The sequence below is a fragment of the Centroberyx gerrardi genome, chromosome 17, assembly GCF_048128805.1.
Source record: "Centroberyx gerrardi isolate f3 chromosome 17, fCenGer3.hap1.cur.20231027, whole genome shotgun sequence".
Lineage (NCBI taxonomy): Eukaryota > Metazoa > Chordata > Actinopteri > Beryciformes > Berycidae > Centroberyx > Centroberyx gerrardi.
In genome coordinates this window covers 12528008-12545961 of record NC_136013.1, presented here as the reverse complement: position 1 = coordinate 12545961, position 17954 = coordinate 12528008, and the positions used below count along the sequence as shown (strand labels likewise).

Here is a 17954-nt window from a genome sequence, read left to right as displayed (position 1 = left end):
TCCCCAGAGGACGCGCCTCTCCCGTCAGTCAAAATCCGCTCCCGACTCGGGCTGAGAGCACCCCGCGGTCCTGAGACATGCTCTTCTTCAGCGTCGGTGCGGGTGGGGTGGGGGTGGGGGTGGGGGTGTGGTGGTGCGGGATGAGGGTGGAGGGGGGGGGGGGGGGAGTCCGATAAGCGGGAGAAGACACAGCAGTGACAGTGACAGCAGCAGCGGCGGCGGTATAGAGGCTATTCTACGGCCTGAGTGAAAAACATCCCACGGTGCTTAATCTCCACAGTGGGAAAAGCAATTTTGACTAAACCCATAAATCCTTCAGCGTCAGATGGTACAGATTTGATCCCTCCAGTCCAGTGGCGGATGCGCCTGCCTCTCTGCGCCCTATCTGTGCTCAGATATCCTGCGCGCTCTGATGTTGCTCTACTCCACTTTGCACCGCCCAGAAAACACCAATTCTCATAATGATGCAGCCGTGCTCATTTGTAAGGTCAACGGTTTGGTAGATAGAGGATCGCGCAGTATAGCTGGGAGAAAGCCGTCTGGTGATGTGAAAGGCTGCTCGGCTCCTTTCTGTCTTATCATATCTCGGCATGTCAGAAATGTTTCTGTGTTGACATGCTGCCAGGACTCACTGAATTTATAATGATGTTTGCTTGAATTCAGTTTTGCTGGCAGTAGGCAGTAGATTTAGCTGTGTACAGTAAAGGCAGGGTTTTTATTGTCTATTTTCAGGTTGTCTTTCCACAGTGTTTTTCATTGTTTTTTCTCATGGGACACACATTTTTGTAATATTCTCACATGCTCCAAAAATGATTATACAGGCTGTTGTGTAGGCAAATCTTGAACAAATTAGGCCTGTACTCACTTTTTAAACAACAAACCTACAAGCCAGTATTTACTCAGTTTTCCTAATACTGGAGGGACTTGGAAGGAATTTAATATAGAACATTAAACTATACAGTAATTAACTTGTCATACTTATTTCTCCAGAATGATTTGATCCCCCTGATGATGGACCAAAAATATAGAACAAAATGCATTTGGGTCCCAACACTGGTCTGACCATCCATCACACTCTCATTGATCTCCATCAGAAACTCATAGCAGAAATGATTGGTGTGTGTCGTTTTATTTAGCAACACAGATGCTATATCAGTATTTGTCTGTCCTGACGTGCTGTACATCTGAATAAGCCAATCAAAAAATGTCTGGGCGTGGACGTCAACATCAGCCGGGCCTTGTGTCCCCCTTTTGTTTTTTTAGCAGACTGAACAGTTGGATTATAAGATCATGAATTTGGGTTAGTTCCATGGACGTCAATCTGAAAATTGGTGTAAGTAATGTTAGGCGTTGTGTGTGTTTCATATTGTTGGTTCTTCCTCTGGGATTTTACAGTATTCTTGCTGACTTTGCTAATAAAATAACAAACAATTGCACAAGCCAACACACAGGATGTCAAACAGGATAACATTATCTTTCTTATGATAATAATGATCCATACACTAATTCATGAGTCAATTATTAAACTTGGTGATTACAAATGGCTATCAAATATCTACAACCCTTGACTTGATTGAGTTGAATGCATTTTACTAAACTATTATGAAATTTGAGACAGCAAATGCCATAAAAGTCTATGTTAAAATGTCAATGATCTATCAATTCTTGCATTAAAGAAACCTGTTGTATTTCCTATCATAGAGTTAATGAAATGACCCCTAAAGGGTTATAGGTAAATTCCTTCGCTCCAGACTAACTTTTTCCACTGGTGACACTGCATACTCCATAAATCCAAAATCAAGCTCTCTATATCTCCCTGGGTGATTGCAATGCTTTTTAAAACATTTTTTTCCCAAGCTTAAGTCATGGCCTAGATAGATTATTATCAACCAAAGATGCATTAGGCTAGAGGAGCCTAAGACACCCCGCCTATAAACAATGTGATTTTGTTTGTTAAACAAATAATTTAGGATACATGTGAGCCATGCTAGAGACATGAAATTTAATATTTAACATGAAACAAAAATGTGTGGGACAAGACGCCCTGAGGTATCTATCCCCACTCGACATTTATTCATTTTTATTGATCTAAACAAATGTTTTTTAATGTTTAAGATGATAACTGATACATCCAAGATAATAACTTACATGTTTGTACAAACTTACACCCAGATTCAAAACAGCTATTAATAAACTTATGATTTATTTTGTATTGGACACAAGAAATCTCATGGAAAACAACTTCAAAGAAACATGTTTATGTATAAAGCCTTTCCATAAATCATATTAAACTCTCTCTCTCTCTCTCTCTCTCTCTCTCTTTCTTGATCCCACTCCTATAGTGGCTGGCTATACTAATATTAGTGTAGCGTAGGCTGTTAGCTGTCACAGATAGATCTCTAACTATGATTTCTCAAATGGCATTTTTATTGTAGGCCATAAAATATGAAGCTTGACTATCGACACACTATCTTTCGATCAATCTTTTTTTTTTTTTTTTTTTACTTCTGACCAGCTAGCTATAATATTAGCACAGTGGCAGCTACACTAACAAGGCTAACTAATCTAATCTAATATTGGTGAAAACATACATTTTTCTATAATCTAAAATTATCTAAGAAACTGTGCCTAATTGTTATCTAGTTACATCCAAATGCCAATTAGCATAATTTCTCAGGAGCCTTTAGGGGGTGAGACTTTTCAAATCCAAGCAGAACATTTCAGTGAACAAATTGATTATCTTCCCTATCATCACCACACTCTACAAATCTGCAAAATGACATAAAGTGACAGTACACAGATCCTTATTTTCCTATAGCAAAAAAAATTATCAATTTACCTCAGAACTGATTTTGCTGAGTGTCTCCCTCAGTATGTGACAAAGTGAAATTTGAGATTTATAGATGTGTTAGTGATGTGGCCTTATCTCAGGGGCGTTTAGCAGAGTTGTAGACTCGAGTCACATGACTTGGACTCGAGTCAGACTTGAGTCACAAATTTGATGACTTTAGACTCGACTTGACAAAATCAAAAAAGACTTGCAACTCGACTTGGACTTTAACACCAATGACTCGTGACTTCACTTGGACTTGAGCCTTTTGACTTGAAAAGACTTGATACCTTCCCCCAAACCCAAAGATTAAAAAGTATGTTATTTAAAAAGTGTGCCACGAATCAATTCATTTCCCTTCATTTCCTGAATCAACTAACGTTAACGCTATTCATTCCCAGCAAGTCGACACTTCATTTCCCAGATGCACTTTGTTTGAACCAATCTGACAGCATCCAATCAAGTTGCAGGAAAGAACCATGAAGAAGTAACGTTACGTTACTGAGCGCCAGTTAGAAGAAATGATACCAAAGATAATTTCGTTCGCGTACAAAAACTACGCGGTGGTCAACCAAAAACGTATTGCAATATGCAAAACGTGCAGGTCGAAAATTACAGACGGAGATGCAACAACTTCCAACTTCGTTCGACATTTGAAGCTGCACAAAGAACGGTAAGTCGAGGCTAATATATTAACGTAATTAGCGAGCCAATGCTTAGCCAATGCTTAGCTAACGTTACAGCTACCTCACCCCCCCCCCACCATAACACAGGCTCTGTGTCGGCCATTGTACAGCAATGATCTGTTTAAACAGACGAGACTGTTGTGGGTTCCCTCCCCGACTCGTACTTTGAAGTTCACCCGAAACGAGATGACAAATCGGCTTCTAAAAAAGCATTCATGATTTGTGTAAATTTAATATATTATTACTCTGTTGTTAAAATGGCATTACATTTGGTGAAGAGCGCATTATGAATTGCTTAGGACTCGAAACTCAAAAGTTTAGGACTTGGGACTTGACTTGGGACTTGTCAGTCTTGACTTGGGACCTGACTCGGGACTTGCCTGTCTTGACTTGGGACTTGACTTGGGACTTGAGTGCAAAGACTTGAGACTTACTTGTGACTTGCAAAACAATGACTTGGTCCCACCTCTGGCGTTTAGGCTCCTCTACCTTTACTTGAGACTGACTTAGGCCAACATCCCTGTTGTAAAAAACAGCCTGGACCGGCTGGAGCTGGTTTTTGACGGTCTGAGCTGGGCAAACGTGGTCTGATGTTGGAAGGTGATAAATGAGAACACTGATGCTGGTAGACCAGCTGAGACCAGCATAAAAGTGCCCAAACATGTACTACTACTACTGTTCACCAGCTAAACCAGCATTTATGGTCAAAGCAGAACCAGCATAAACTGGCCACCAGCATGACCAGCTTGGTCTAGGCTGGGTTTTTTTTCAGCAGGGAGGCCTGCTATTCATCATCATTAGCGACTGTAGCTATTCTTTGTTACCCTTGCATCTGTTATTTCAGTCACAAGAAATTAGTAACATGCACTGATAAATGCAGCTCTTGTGTCCTGGAGTGCACAATACAAAAACACATTAGTGAGCAATATGCTCACTAATATGCAGTAATGGTATTGCTTATTATTCCAACACCCCTCCATTTGTTTTCATCATTAGTCCCATTAGTCAATGTCCTCACACTACTCTCACCTCACACACAACTAATTTAAACTACTTTAGATGAGAAATAGCAGATACGTTTACTTGGATAGGCCTATGCCCACTTCTTTGATTTTACTGAGCAATAGGATGACAACAGCATCAACATTTGATTGCCCTTATAATTCCCAGGTGATGTCAGTTGAATTTTCAGGCAATAGTTTTCCTAATTTTTGAAGGTAAAAGAGATTACAATCTCCAGTTTTTGGGGTGTAACTGATAATATAATACTTCCATGGGTGTAATAGAAAAGTAATATATCCAGTAGTGTAATAAGTAGCTGTTCCAAGGGAGTAATATTGTATTACTTTTGAAATGTGTAGTAATGAGTAATGAGTAATTAATTAATTTTGGAGAAGGAGCCCAACACTCTTCAATAATATATTATATTTTTATTCTAGTGAGATATCAAAATGTACCTCCAACAGGGAGGGGCCAAGGAGGTTTTATATTTGGAGGGATCCAGCTGATGCAGGAAATCCCTCACAGTGATGGCGGTTTCTGTGTGCTGTGCTGCTACGTCACGTTCCGGCGCCAGCCAATGAACGGCCACCATGGCTGTCATTGGCTTACGCAGTACTGGCGCGGGGCATTGTAAAGTTTACTGAAGGAAGATACTGTTAAAAAAGAATCCAACGAAATGTCTAGTTTATAGTGGCATTTAATGAGAGACAGCGAGCGCGATTGAGTACGAAAATGCCGTCGATAGTGTTAACGGACAAGCCGAGAAGTGTAACAGTAAAAATGCAGTGAAAGGGGGGTTTATTTTGTGAATTTGTACTCTTGTCAGTTAGCATACGTTTAGCCAACGCTAGCAGCCCAGGTGCCGTAGTTTGTAGGAATAGCAGTGCCGTTGAGCTGAATCAAGATGAGCTCTTCACGGGAGATAAAACGTACGTATCGCTTCATGGCCCTTGTTATTACGATTCGGCAGCAGTCTTGTTAATTCCCGATTATTTTCACTGTCGTCAGTTACAACAGTCTCATTTCCGCTCGCTCGATCTCTCTGTTTTTGTCAACACAGAGCTGCAGAAAGCAAAGAGCAAAGCCCAGAACAGCAACAACATCAGAGAGGAAGCCAATATCTGCAATCTACTGGGGGAGCTGCTGTCCAGAAATGGTAAGTGGGTATTCATTGTGTGTTGGACTAGCATCGGGACTAACAGTGTCACAGTATCACAGACGAGAGTGTAGCTGTTCACATGATCAGATTTACAGATGAAGGTAAAACATGTATAGAAATGTGTGCAAATGTGGATCGTTAGCATTTATCATAATATGTTCAGGGGTTAGTACAGGACATGGACACAGATCAGACATTTTCAAGCAGGCAGATGGAAGTGGCATATGTTCAGAAATATGTCCAGATCGTCCAGATGTTTATTGTTAGCTATCACATTATAAAATATACAGATCGATGTAATATATGCAGACCTGACTCCTGACATGCAAATGTGCCTTGTGAGTATTTACAAAAGTGGCATAGATTTAAGGATCAATTCATTATGATCGCACATAACACAGGTTGTGTTGATGAGTTGTGAGTGATTTTGAATCAGTGGCCCTCTATCATCATCCCTGCATAAACAAACATGAAATGTCATGGTCCACTGTCTCATCCTCCTGTGTCCCAGGTGATTATGAGGCTGCCATAGAGGAGCACCAGCAGGAGCTGGCTCTCTCTGAGGTGCTAAATGATGTGATTGGACGGGCTGTGGCCAATCGTAAGATAGGAGAGTGCTATGCGGAGATGGGGAATATTCAGTCTGCTTTGAAAGTGAGTAGATTGTACGGTTTTCTTAAAATGTTTGCAGGAAAAATGTACTGTTTTTGCGTTATTCCCTTGTTTGCACTCTTAATTGTACAAGTATACTGTGGCTGTTAAACCAAAGTCTCAAAAGCGCTACGTTGGATGTATTACCTCAATACTGTGCTACAGAGTGACACAGATGTGTGGCTACAATATTCTGTGGGGGAATCGCATAAAATCACACAAGGATGTTTAGGAAGCAGATGAAAGGTGTTGTGTGTTTGTCTTCTCCAGCACCAGCGATGCCACCTGGACCTGGCTCGCTCCGTCAGAGATCACGCTGAGGAGCAAAGGGCACTGGCCACTATAGGTCGAACCTTCCTCTTCCGTTATGAATCAGACCAATCGAGGAGCAGTTTAGAGCAAGCAGAGGATGCCTTCAGAAAGAGTCTGGCCATTGTGGAGGACCGCCTGGAAGGTGTGTGTGTGTGTGCTTGTGTGTATCCACAGGGATTCCTGGAGAGTTGTCTGTCATTTGTTTCAGTGTCAGTAGTATTTCTGGGGGATTTGCTTCTCTTTTATAGAGCTAGTTTGCTCTAACCAGCAGTTTGCTGGGGTTGCTAACCTGTCTGACCTCTGTCTCTCCTCCAGGCACTGTGCCGGGGCGGGAGCTGAGTGAGATGAGGGCGCGTCTCTTCCTCAACCTCGGTCTGGTCTGTGATCATCTGGGGCAGCCCAAGCGCTGCAGCGAGTTCATCCGACGCAGTGTTTTTATTGCAGAGTAAGAACATACTTAACTGCACTGTATGTTTTGGTAAATATTCAGATAGGCAGTGGGCAAATTGCCAATGATGTTCTCTTGAAGGTTACACCCTCTTTTTTTTTTTTGCCCTTCATTTCTAGTTCACAACAGTTGCATACATTAAGTGTACGTTTTCTCTACAAGGGTCATATGTGTTTTTGTTTTTTTGATTTTTGATCTATATTTGATCTATATTGTTAATTGCACTTTATCGCCATCCTGATCCTGTAAAGGAGGAGCCAGCTGCTGGAGGATCTGTACCGTGCCAACTTCAACCTGGGCAACATCTGCTTCCGTAACGGGCAGCATTCGAACGCTGTGCGCTGCCTGGAGCAGGCCAAGGAGTGTGCCAGGAAGATCAAAGACAAGTTCAGTGAGAGCGAGTGCTTCCATTGCATTGGCAAGGTAAGAACTTATTGGTAGGAAAAATATTTAGGAACAATAAACCAGTTTCAATCATTTACTTAACTGTGCTATTGCCCATCAGTTAGGCTCTAAATATCATAATTGTGTGTGTGTGTGTGTGTGTGTGTGTGTGTGTGTGTGTCCACAGGTGCAGCTGTCTCTGGGTGACTTTGCAGCAGCTAGACGATCTCTGAAGAAGGCCCTCTTGCTGGGTTCCCAGCAGCCACTGGACAGACAGGCAGTGAAGAAGGCTTTTAAATATGGTAAAAGAGCAATATTTCAATCACTCAGTCCTGTTGATTGTTTGTATTTATTTAAAATGTTGTTTCCCCAAACAATGTTTGCACTCACCAATGTAAGGTAGCTAAGTTGATGGCATGGTTACATTTTTCTCACAATAACAATTTCACAGCGGACCGAGGCTGTAAGTTAGAGGAAGAGATGGGGGAGGATCTGGGCAGAGAGCGGAGTTCCCATGAGGCCGTGGGGCTGGCAGAGCAGCTGGGGGATCTCTACTGTAAGGTGGGCTGCTACAGCAAAGCTCTGGATGCATACCAAGCTCAGGTGAGACAAACATGCAAATATTATGCTACTATGCGGACCATGCTCAGATGCTCTTAGAATGTCACAACAATGAATGATATAAGCTGTGCCGTTAATGCGCTATAGCTGTCTGGGGCTGAGGCACTGGGAAAGCCTGCCAGGGAGCTGGCTGTCATCCACGTGTCCCTGGCTGCTACCTACACTGACCTGAGACAGCATGGCAAGGCAGTGGAGCACTACAGACAAGAGCTGGCCTTACGACAGGGCAGCCCCACTGAGGTAAACACTCAACACCAGTGCCATTGCTAGAAAGATTTGTGTCTCAGAAATAAACTTAAGTCATACTTTGTCATGGTTGTATTGAATCATGAACCCCATATTGAATCGTATCGTATATTGTCTCATCCCACACTGTAGACAACTCATAGCTACAGTACACTTCTCATTCTCATTCAGTGTCCATGTATGTATATGCTATGCTATCCATGCTATGTAACTTATCATCTGGATGTCTGTGTCAGGAGTGTAGCACATGGCTGAACATCGCAGTATCTCAGGAGGAGAGCGGTTGTGACTTTGAGGATGTCGACAGCAGCTACAGCACCGCCTTGCGCTGCGCCCAGAGAGCTGGGCAGACCAGACTACAGGTGAGGTAGCACGACTAGCTCATGTTGGGTTAACAGCTTACAGTACAAGGAGTGCAGGTAGAAGGTGTCTTATGTTGTTGGATAGTGTTCAGGGTTCCTAAGCAGACCTAGGTGATCAAAAATGAATCTTAAAAAGGTCTTAAAAAGGTTTCAAACTGGATAAATGGGCTGATCAAGTGTGAAAAACAAATCTTCAGCCCTGATACACACAGCTACATTTTTTATTTAGCTGTAAACCCACTGTAATTTTGCATCCTGTGATATTTACATGCTGCCATGTTACCCAGCCACTGTTGGCATACATCATATTGGACACAGACCAAAGAAATTAGGGTCTGGGAAAATGTATACAGTTTCCAAATGGAAACCGTGTAGGAAGCCTCACGATCCTTCCCGCTGCAGAAGCGTGTGTTGAGGCTGTGGCTGGCGGCCCAGAGACGGAGCGGCTCGTCGAATGCTGATGACACGGAGGCTAGGCTGCAAGAGCTGTGTGCTTCAGAGGGCTGGAGTGCAGACGGGAGCGATGGAGAGGAGGATGAGGAGGAGGAGATGGAGAACAGTGAACCTCTGGAGGACGGTGACATCCACCTGTCAGACTCAGGTAAGTGTGTGATGTAGACTGCTGCCCTTCTGTCATCTCTGTATGAGTTTATTTACCAGAATTAACTTGTCATTTTTGTCTGGAAGTCATGCTTGTCTTAAATGACTGTTCATATGATTTCTAGATGATGATTTGGAGGGTTATGACAAGATGGTGTCAGGGAGGAGGAAGACAGGAAAGGTAAGGGCTGAATCAGGGCCTCATTGGCCCAGTTAAGTCCTAGATATCATATATAGGTTGTCAATTTGCACAAGAAATCATCTCTCATATGTCTCCTGCTGCTCCTCTCTCTGTCTTCCTCCTTTAGTGGAACAAGAGGAATGAGAAGGGCGAGACGTCTCTCCACAGAGCGTGTATAGACGGCAACCTGAAGCAGGTCCAGTATCTGGTGGAACAGGTGAGAAATACAGGCTTTTTACATTTTTTATTTCTAGAATCCATTTTTCAATGGAAACCTGGCCAAGAAACCAGCATCAAGACAAACATAAAACCTGCAGACATACAACAAAAGCAATGCACAAAAGCAAAATACAATGAAAGTCATGCAGAAGAGAGTGACATTTTCAGTAAATAGTAAAGTTTTCTTTACACTTAGTCCAGTTAGCAGTAGTCCAGTATCAAACCAGTGGCCAAAGCTATTTAAATATTGACTAAACAAAGCAATAAAACAGCTCCTTCTTGAAACAGTTTAATCTCGCCAAGACAGACTGGCTCTTTCAGCTGTTAAACCATGGATTGTATGAGACTTAATAATTTCCTCTCTCTCGACTGTATGTCAGGGTCACCCAGTGAACCCCAGGGACTACTGTGGCTGGATTCCGCTGCATGAGGCCTGCAACCACGGTCACTATGGTAACTGATTAAGCTTACTTGTATTTAACCCTGTTTCAAAGTTGTTGTTTTTAGGTAGGACAGCGTTACATCACTAGTTTAATTTTTATCATGAGAATCAAGAACATTGTACTCTTCTATTCAACTGTTTTCAATCTTCTCTCTCTCGCTCTCGCTCTCTCTCTCTCTCTCACTCCACCAGATATTGTAGCATTGCTGGTGGAGCGGGGCGCTAACGTTGGTGACCCTGGTGGCCCCCTGTGTGAGGGAGTGACTCCTCTCCATGACGCCCTCGCTTGCGGCCACTTTAAGGTGGCTAGACTCCTGGTGGAACGAGGGGCCTCCGTCACCGTACGCAACTCCAGGGTGTGTGTGGTGTTCAGTGTATCAACAGAATGCATGTTTTCGATGTATTTCACTGTATTTGTGTGCATCCATCTCATGCTTTCACCTCCTCCTCCCAGGGTGAGACCCCTGTCGACACCCTGCGCCAGTGGCAGGGGACCTACAGCAGAGAGCTGGACCAGGAGACCAGGCAGGAGTGCGCAGCTACAGAGAGACTGCTGAGGAAAGCGCTAGCAGGAGGCGGTGAGGCCTTTACATCATAGCACCATACCAGCCTTGGCTTGTCTTGGTCCTAGCCCCTGTCACCGTTTGACTCCTTATCTCTCTCTACCACAGTACCGGTTGCTACAGCCCCGACCAAGCCTTTCGACGCCCTGCAGGACAGCCAGCTGTTTGATGCGGAGAACTCGGAGCCGCTGTTGTCATCAGGCGGGGGCTGTTCCTCCAGCCAAGACCGGCCCAGGAGCACCAGGAAGTCAGAAGTGAGCGCAGTGCCTGCCAGTCCCACACGGTGGCAGTGTAACGGCTCAACACAGCGCCACAGAGCCAGAGGAACAGAGGCTGCTGTTCTCTATGGGGTAATGTCTGGTTCATGCTGTCTGTGTGGTTGATGCAAAGAAACTCTGTCTGCGTACCTTGGCATATGCTTCTTATGCTTTCATGGCAACTGTGTGCCTGAAAACTCCCAGTACCTTGGAGGCACTGTATCTGTTACACAGGAACAATTCTTTGGCTTTGAATATATATTTCTAGTGTGTTGTTGTTCTGTCTTACAGTACATCTGGTCTGCACTCTGTGTGTTAATATAGAAATAATACTAAAGGATTTCTTGTTAGGAATACTGTGTAATGCATTAGTACTTAATATTGAGTTTAAACTGAACAGCCTTTTACTCAAATGTCAGCATGAATGTCAATGACATGGCAGGTTTTAAAGTGAAACGTCCCACGTGCAAACTGAATTACTCAGAATTACAGTTACAGGTTTTGTATCGATTTGTCTTTCTCAGAATGACAGCAGCTTCTCAGACGACAGTGACTCAGAGGGTCCAGTCAGTCCCCTCCGTCCCGTCCGCCCAAGACACAGTTTCCCAGCAGCCCCGAGCCAGAAGGAAGTTCCCCCGAACAAGGAAGCCAGCTCAATCCCCAACTCCGGCCGGGAAAGCACCAGGGAGGCTGCTGCACCCTCTGTCTTTGCTCGACAGGAGTACCACAGTGCCATCCGGGGCCTGGGCAGCTCCAAAACGCTCCTCCAGCCTCTGTCACAGCCGCAGTTCACCAGCACGCCTGCAGTTTCTTCCGGTAGCAAGTCGGCACTGGTGCCCGAGGAGGAGTATCTGGCAGATGATTGGTTGGAGGATGACCTGGGGGAAGTCCAGCCGAAGAAGAAGAGGAAGCTCGGGGCGGAGCAGAATGGGACGAGAGCGGAGGGCAGCACCTTCTCCTCAGCAGCCAGAGGTCCAAACAGACACTTAAACTCTGACACAGCTAGCCGAGGTTCGTGTTCAGAACGGTCGAAACACTGTCAAACGCACATACACAAACACACGCTCATAATCATAATGTAATATAATGTAAGCTCATAATTTCTTGCTTTGTCAGTCCCTCTCCCATGGTTTGCTTTTCCTTGTGTGATTTATCCCAATGACTTCAGTTAGATTTCATAGCTAACTGTACCTTCATTCGATTATTTTCATTATCGATTAGTCTATTGATTATTTTTTGATTAATCATTTAGTCTATAAAATGTCAACAAGCCAAGTAATGTGCTTACTTAGTCAAAAACCCCAAAGTATTCATTTTATAATGATATGAAACAGAAAAGCAGCAAATCTTAGCATTTGTGAAGCTGTAACCAGCAAATTTTCAAGTATTTTCACTTGATAAATGACTGAAACGATGAATCGATTATCAAAATTACAATCAGTCGATCGACTAATCGTTTCAGCGCTAATTCTTTCATTCTCCTCACTCAGGTTCTGCAGTCCCGTCTTCTTCCAGCAGGGGTCTCTCTCTGAGAAAGAATGGCTCCTTTAAGCCTCGCCAGGTCAAGATGACTCAGTTGTCTGGGATGGTCAGGCTGGGCAGACGGGAGGTCAGCAGGTCACACAGCCCCACTGTCCCGGATGACGATGACGACTTCCGACCTGAGACGCCTCCCCCGCCCTCCCAAATACACGTCACACAGGTGAGAGAGAGAATCTGTGTCGCCTCTCCTTGATTCTGGATGGGTTTCCACTGGAGTGACCTGTGTTAAAATGCAATCAAGATACTATAATGTGCCTTGGATAAAAGTGTCTTTAAAACGATGTATGTTGTTGTGTTGTGTCATGGTGTAATTTGAAGAGTGGATGAGTCAACGTCAAAATTCAGAAACAGAATTCAAATTACTACTTCACCACAAGGCTGACTGCGGCTCGACAATTATTAATGCTTCAGCATCACTAGGGGCTATTACTGGGATCTCATTTGTCAAGAATCTGTCTCCATTTTTGATTAACTTAAGACTGTGATGAAGGTGGTGGCAGATGAGAGAGAGAGAGATGGTCAAAAAAGGAGATCCATTTTCAGATATCACCGCTGCAGGAACACCATCACCCGCCTCCAGGATCATGACCTCATGTGTTCTTTACTGGATGCTCACACATTTTCCACTTCAAAAGTTCCAGTTTGTTTAGAGTTCATTTTTATATTTTGTCTATGTATTTCAGGCTCCAGCTCAAACATTCGCTGCTCCCATGCACACACCAGTACCTCCACCAATCAGAATGAGGGTCAGAGTTCAAGAAGATGTGTTCCTCATCCCAGTTCCACAAAGGTTGGCATATTGTTCTATATGAATCAATGGTATTGTTAATGAATTTCCATACAAATATACTGCTGTTAAATCAACTGTGGTACATTCTGTTTTAACATAAAGACACTATTACATTTGTTAGAAAGCAGCCCCAATGATTTGCTGTCATTTTGGGACCATTGGCAAATTCTTGGATTTAAAATGACATAAGTTTGTGGTGCTCTGGTGAAAGGGGCTATAGAGCACTGAGTACCTGTTATTTGACTCTTATATATAATCATGTAATATATGCACAGACATTTAGAGAGGTATTGGAAGAATCAGACATAATACATTTAAAGGATTGATTTGATTTTGATTTTATTTGGATCTCTTTTAGCCCATTGGCTAATCTTCCAAGAGTCCACAATGAGATTTTTAACAAATAAAGATATATGTATTGCATAAAAAAGCCTGGGTACGTATTAACACATAAGTAATGTCCTGTTCCACCATGTTGCAGTGAGGCAGACTCCTGCACTGTGTCCTGGCTGTGTGAGCAGGCAGCTCAGAGGTACTACCAGAAATGTGGCCTCCTGCCTCGCCTCTCCCTGCAGAAGGAAGGCGCTCTCCTCTCCCCGCAGGACCTGCTGCTGGCCGTCCTGCACACCAACGAAGAGGTTAGTGGCCAGTTTGAGGGGCAGGCATTAATCAGTTTTACTCATTTTCTCAAGACCAAGAGACTTTATTATGGTGTGGTTGATTGCAGGTCCTGGCTGAAGTGAGCTCCTGGGATCTCCCTCCTCTCCCTGAGCGCTACAAGAAAGCCTGTCACAGCTTGGCAGTGGGTGAGGAACACACACACACACATACACACAAACACACACATGCACATTTTGATAATGCGTTATGGAACGAGGTGTCTCTTTGTCTCTGTGTGTTGATGCCTGCAGACGAGAACAAGCGTGTGTCCCGTCTGTGCGAGGTGCAGGATGGCAGCTCGTCCGTGTCGGTGTGCGGCCTCAGCCTGGCCCCCTCCTCCCTCACCCCGCTCCTGCGCGCCCTCAAACTGCAGGCCAGCCTCACCGAGCTGCGTATTTCCGGCAACCGCCTTCACGACAGCCTTCTCCCCGAACTGGTTGCCACAGCGATCACCATGCCTCGACTTCGCCTGCTAGACATTTCTTTCAATCACATAACGGGGGAAGGGCTGGAGAAGGCGGTGAATGCCTTGAAGGGGCAGACCCATCCTGCGTTTCCGGTAAAGACCCCAGCTGGACAAATCTGTTTTTATGTTGTTTTTGCTTGCTATTATTAAACTTTTCATAGTTGTTTATCAGTGATCCACACAGTCAGCATGCTTGGAGTGGTATGACCAATTGCTAAACAAAGAACCACCTTTTCTTAATGTCCTCATATTTAGATCATCACACTCATTTTACTCTGGAACATGCATGCATGAGTAAAATGTGTGCTATCACCAACACTGTGGCTAGAGTGACTAGCCACCAGCGATCACAGCCCCTCCCTGTATGTGCTGCTGAAGTGTGATAAGCAACAGTGTGGTGACAAACTGTCGCTGCGTTCTCACACTGCATGCACATTTTTTTTCTGTCATATCTTAGAATGACTGGCTAGTAGCCACGCAGTAAATATTTACGACAATATTAATGTATGAATACAATATAATAGAGAATTCACACACTCACTTGTGTGGTCCTTCCCCTCCGCAGTGTCTGGAGGAGCTGGACCTCAGTATGAACCCGCTGGGTGACGGTGTGTCTGAGTCTCTGTCCTGTCTGCTGTCCGGCTGCCCCCTGCTCGCCCGCCTGTCCCTGCGGGCCTGCGGCCTCACCGCTCGTTTCCTCCAGCAGCATCGCTTACTGCTAGCCAACGCCCTCGCAGGTAACCGTTAGCAAGGGGGAATCACCTGAAAATGTCAAATCAGTTTCTGTGTGTGCTCTTTTATCTTATGCTTTTGTTTTTCTTTTCAAGCGAGATAATCTTTTATCTGCAAATCGATGGGCTTAACTAAAATACCAGTAGGGTTTAATAGAGAAGGGATTAGATGAAAAGAGTTGGTCTCACCTTATAGGAGAAGGTTTTGTAGATATTCAGTCAACTATTAGATTATTGTGGATGTCTATGTAGAGTGTACTTGACTGAAGTGGCTACAGGGTGTTATTTTTATCAATTATACAATCCTTGTTTAATTTCTTTGATAAACTAAGTAATTTGTGTTGCCTTTGTGAACAAGTTAATGGTTGCGTGAGCTCGTACAACAGTGTCTTGCTATTCTAAGCCTTGTTTTATTGATAATGCCCCTCTGAGTTTTTTTAATTGACATGAAGTGCTGTGCTGTCTTACTGGCTTGGGATGGAAGTGGAGCAGATGGAGCACAAATGATGATTGTCTACATAAGATAGTGTTTACATATATATATATATATATGGTAATATGTAAGAAGTTGATCAGGAAAGTTGATCAGGATTGATTGGTTTACCATAGCATCTTTTTTTAGTTTTTTTGACCGTAGTCTATTTTGTGAGTAAAACTAACATCATTCTTTCACCCCTCAGGCACAGGCCACCTGAAATCAGTGTGTCTATCCCATAATGCACTGGGCTCCACAGGCTTTGAGCTGGTGCTGAAGACATTGCCTCTCCACAATCTCACACACCTTGACCTGTCTGCTGTCCGCAGCGGGCCTGCTGATTACCCCGCACTGGAACACCTCACCAAAGTGCTATCACAGGTACACACACACACACACACACACACACACACACACACACACACACACAAACCTTGTTTTGTACCCTGCACACAAACACTTAGAGATACAGAGATCATTTGCACTGATAATTTATTGTACATATTGATTGACTGAATTTATTTAAGTTTAAAGTAGGGTTCCTACCCCACATGGGCTCACAAGACACATATGGATCATTCAGAGTTATATGTATATACACTTACTATGTCTGCTCACACACACACTTACAAATGTTGAAACTCTGAAATTAGTACTTTTTTTTTTTTTCCCCTCGCAGGATGAGTGCTCACTGACCCACTTGACCCTGGCAGGAAACGGACTGACAGACAGCAGTGTAGCCACATTGGCCAGGTGTGTGTGTATGTGTGTAGGTGTGTGTAGGTGTGTGTGTGTCTACTGTGGTGTTCTGTGTGAGAACATGCATGGCCCATAAGATAGTGTGAAAATATCCTCGCCATAAGTGTGCTGCCAATTTGATTTTAGACTGTGTATCTACATACTTTGTGTAGTTTTTGTTGATGCCAGATCTGCTGCTACAATAACAAATTTGCTGTGCATTCATAATTATGCTAGTGATTTCTCTAAATTTCCCTTGCCATATTATAGGTGATTAATACAATGTTTGTAAATGCCTTCTATACTAATGAAGAACCAACAGAACTTTTCACAGTGGAAGGTTTTATTCTGGCATTTCCTTGGTTTTGACTATACTCCTTTTGTCTCTGTGTAGCTTTCTATTTTGTGTTTGTAACTTTTCTGTCTCTCCTTCCAGGTGTCTGCCTTTGTGTCGCTCTCTGGTGTGTCTGAACCTATCAGCGAACCCGTCTGTTACCTCAGCAGGGCTTCACAGCATCCTGATCTCTCTCAGAGAGGCATGTCGACCTTTGACCCTCCTAAACCTTCAAGGTACCGTTTGCCTTTGCGACAGGGTCAGAAATTAACGAGGGCTTGGAGGGGGGGAGAATGCCCTTGAAAGTTCATAAAATGCCTGTGAAAGGAAGAACTACAGTAATGTCATACATACATTTTGACCTGCTCACCCCTTGCTGCCCCCCCCCCTCAGGTTGCCAGGTGTCTGGTCCCTGGGACAGTGCCAGTCTGGAGGGTTTGTCAGAGCAGATCAAGGACCTCCGCCTCTGCTCCCAGGGACTCAACAAGCTGGACCGCCAGGCCTTAAAGCAGAGCTGGGAGCACGGTCAGTCACACGGATACTTTCTTGACCGAAACGCCAAGTGCCTCCTCTCTGCCGCCCTCTCTGTGTGAGGACGACTCTTTAAGCTTCCAACACCTGAAACCTCCTTCAGAGAGGACCAAGGACAAATCTTTATTTCTGGCGTTTTCCCTGTATTACTGACACTGAATCAATGGGTAGCTTGTTGCTGTTTGAACAGCACATTGCTCTGTCCTAATCACACAATTTGGATTATAAAGGTGCTATTCTTTTGAGGTTGTGTTGCGTTGAATTAACGGTGACCGCTTTAGAGCTGCACACTTACATCTTCAAATGGGACTTACTGAAAACCAATGCTGTGGCATGTGTGGACATTCTGTAGATATACTGTAGCTTATATGTGTTAACGTGTTGTATGCCTTATTTATGTTGACTCGTGAAACGTCTTTGTATGCATAAATACATTTTGGTATGTTTACAGTATGTTTGTGTTGTGATGCACCCCCTGCCACCTATAGCCTACAGAACTTTTGTATGAATTTGATTAAGAAAATGATTAAAGTGACTCTGATGATGATCCTTTTGTTTGTTAATCATGCCTCCATGCATGGTCATACACAGATTCACAGATAAAACTTTTCTCTCAGTTTCACAGTGTTGACACCCAACCGCTTCCTGACAGAGGAGGGTTTAGTGGGCAATGTAATGGCTTTTTTTGGAAGGGGTTGGTTTTTATTTTTTGACTGTTTGATGT

General features: G+C 43.9%; 1 protein-coding gene across 1 annotated transcript; it reads left to right on the top strand.

Annotated features, from left to right (window-relative positions):
- Window positions 1-5333: 5333 nt before the first annotated feature.
- tonsl (tonsoku-like, DNA repair protein) lies at window positions 5334-17777 on the top strand. The gene is made up of 28 exons (XM_078289499.1): window positions 5334-5447; window positions 5579-5674; window positions 6189-6331; window positions 6599-6782; window positions 6956-7085; window positions 7340-7511; window positions 7660-7774; window positions 7924-8075; window positions 8181-8333; window positions 8576-8701; window positions 9104-9302; window positions 9427-9482; window positions 9610-9699; window positions 10082-10154; window positions 10336-10499; window positions 10598-10721; window positions 10815-11056; window positions 11488-11974; window positions 12454-12665; window positions 13189-13295; window positions 13777-13933; window positions 14023-14101; window positions 14207-14514; window positions 14987-15158; window positions 15833-16008; window positions 16307-16380; window positions 16802-16935; window positions 17093-17777. Exons 1-28 carry the CDS (start codon window positions 5423-5425, stop codon window positions 17290-17292), a joined length of 4350 nt encoding a protein of 1449 aa, XP_078145625.1. The 5' UTR covers window positions 5334-5422; the 3' UTR covers window positions 17293-17777.
- Window positions 17778-17954: the final 177 nt, after the last annotated feature.

Bases quoted from the DNA above. Each gene is read 5' to 3' on its own strand.
- tonsl (XM_078289499.1), top strand. From the start codon at position 5,423: ATGAGCTCTTCACGGGAGATAAAAC. The intron at 10,500-10,597 runs GTGTGTGTGGTG...TCCTCCTCCCAG, and splicing joins TCACCGTACGCAACTCCAGG to GGTGAGACCCCTGTCGACAC. The intron at 14,102-14,206 runs GTGAGGAACACA...TGATGCCTGCAG, and splicing joins CTGTCACAGCTTGGCAGTGG to ACGAGAACAAGCGTGTGTCC.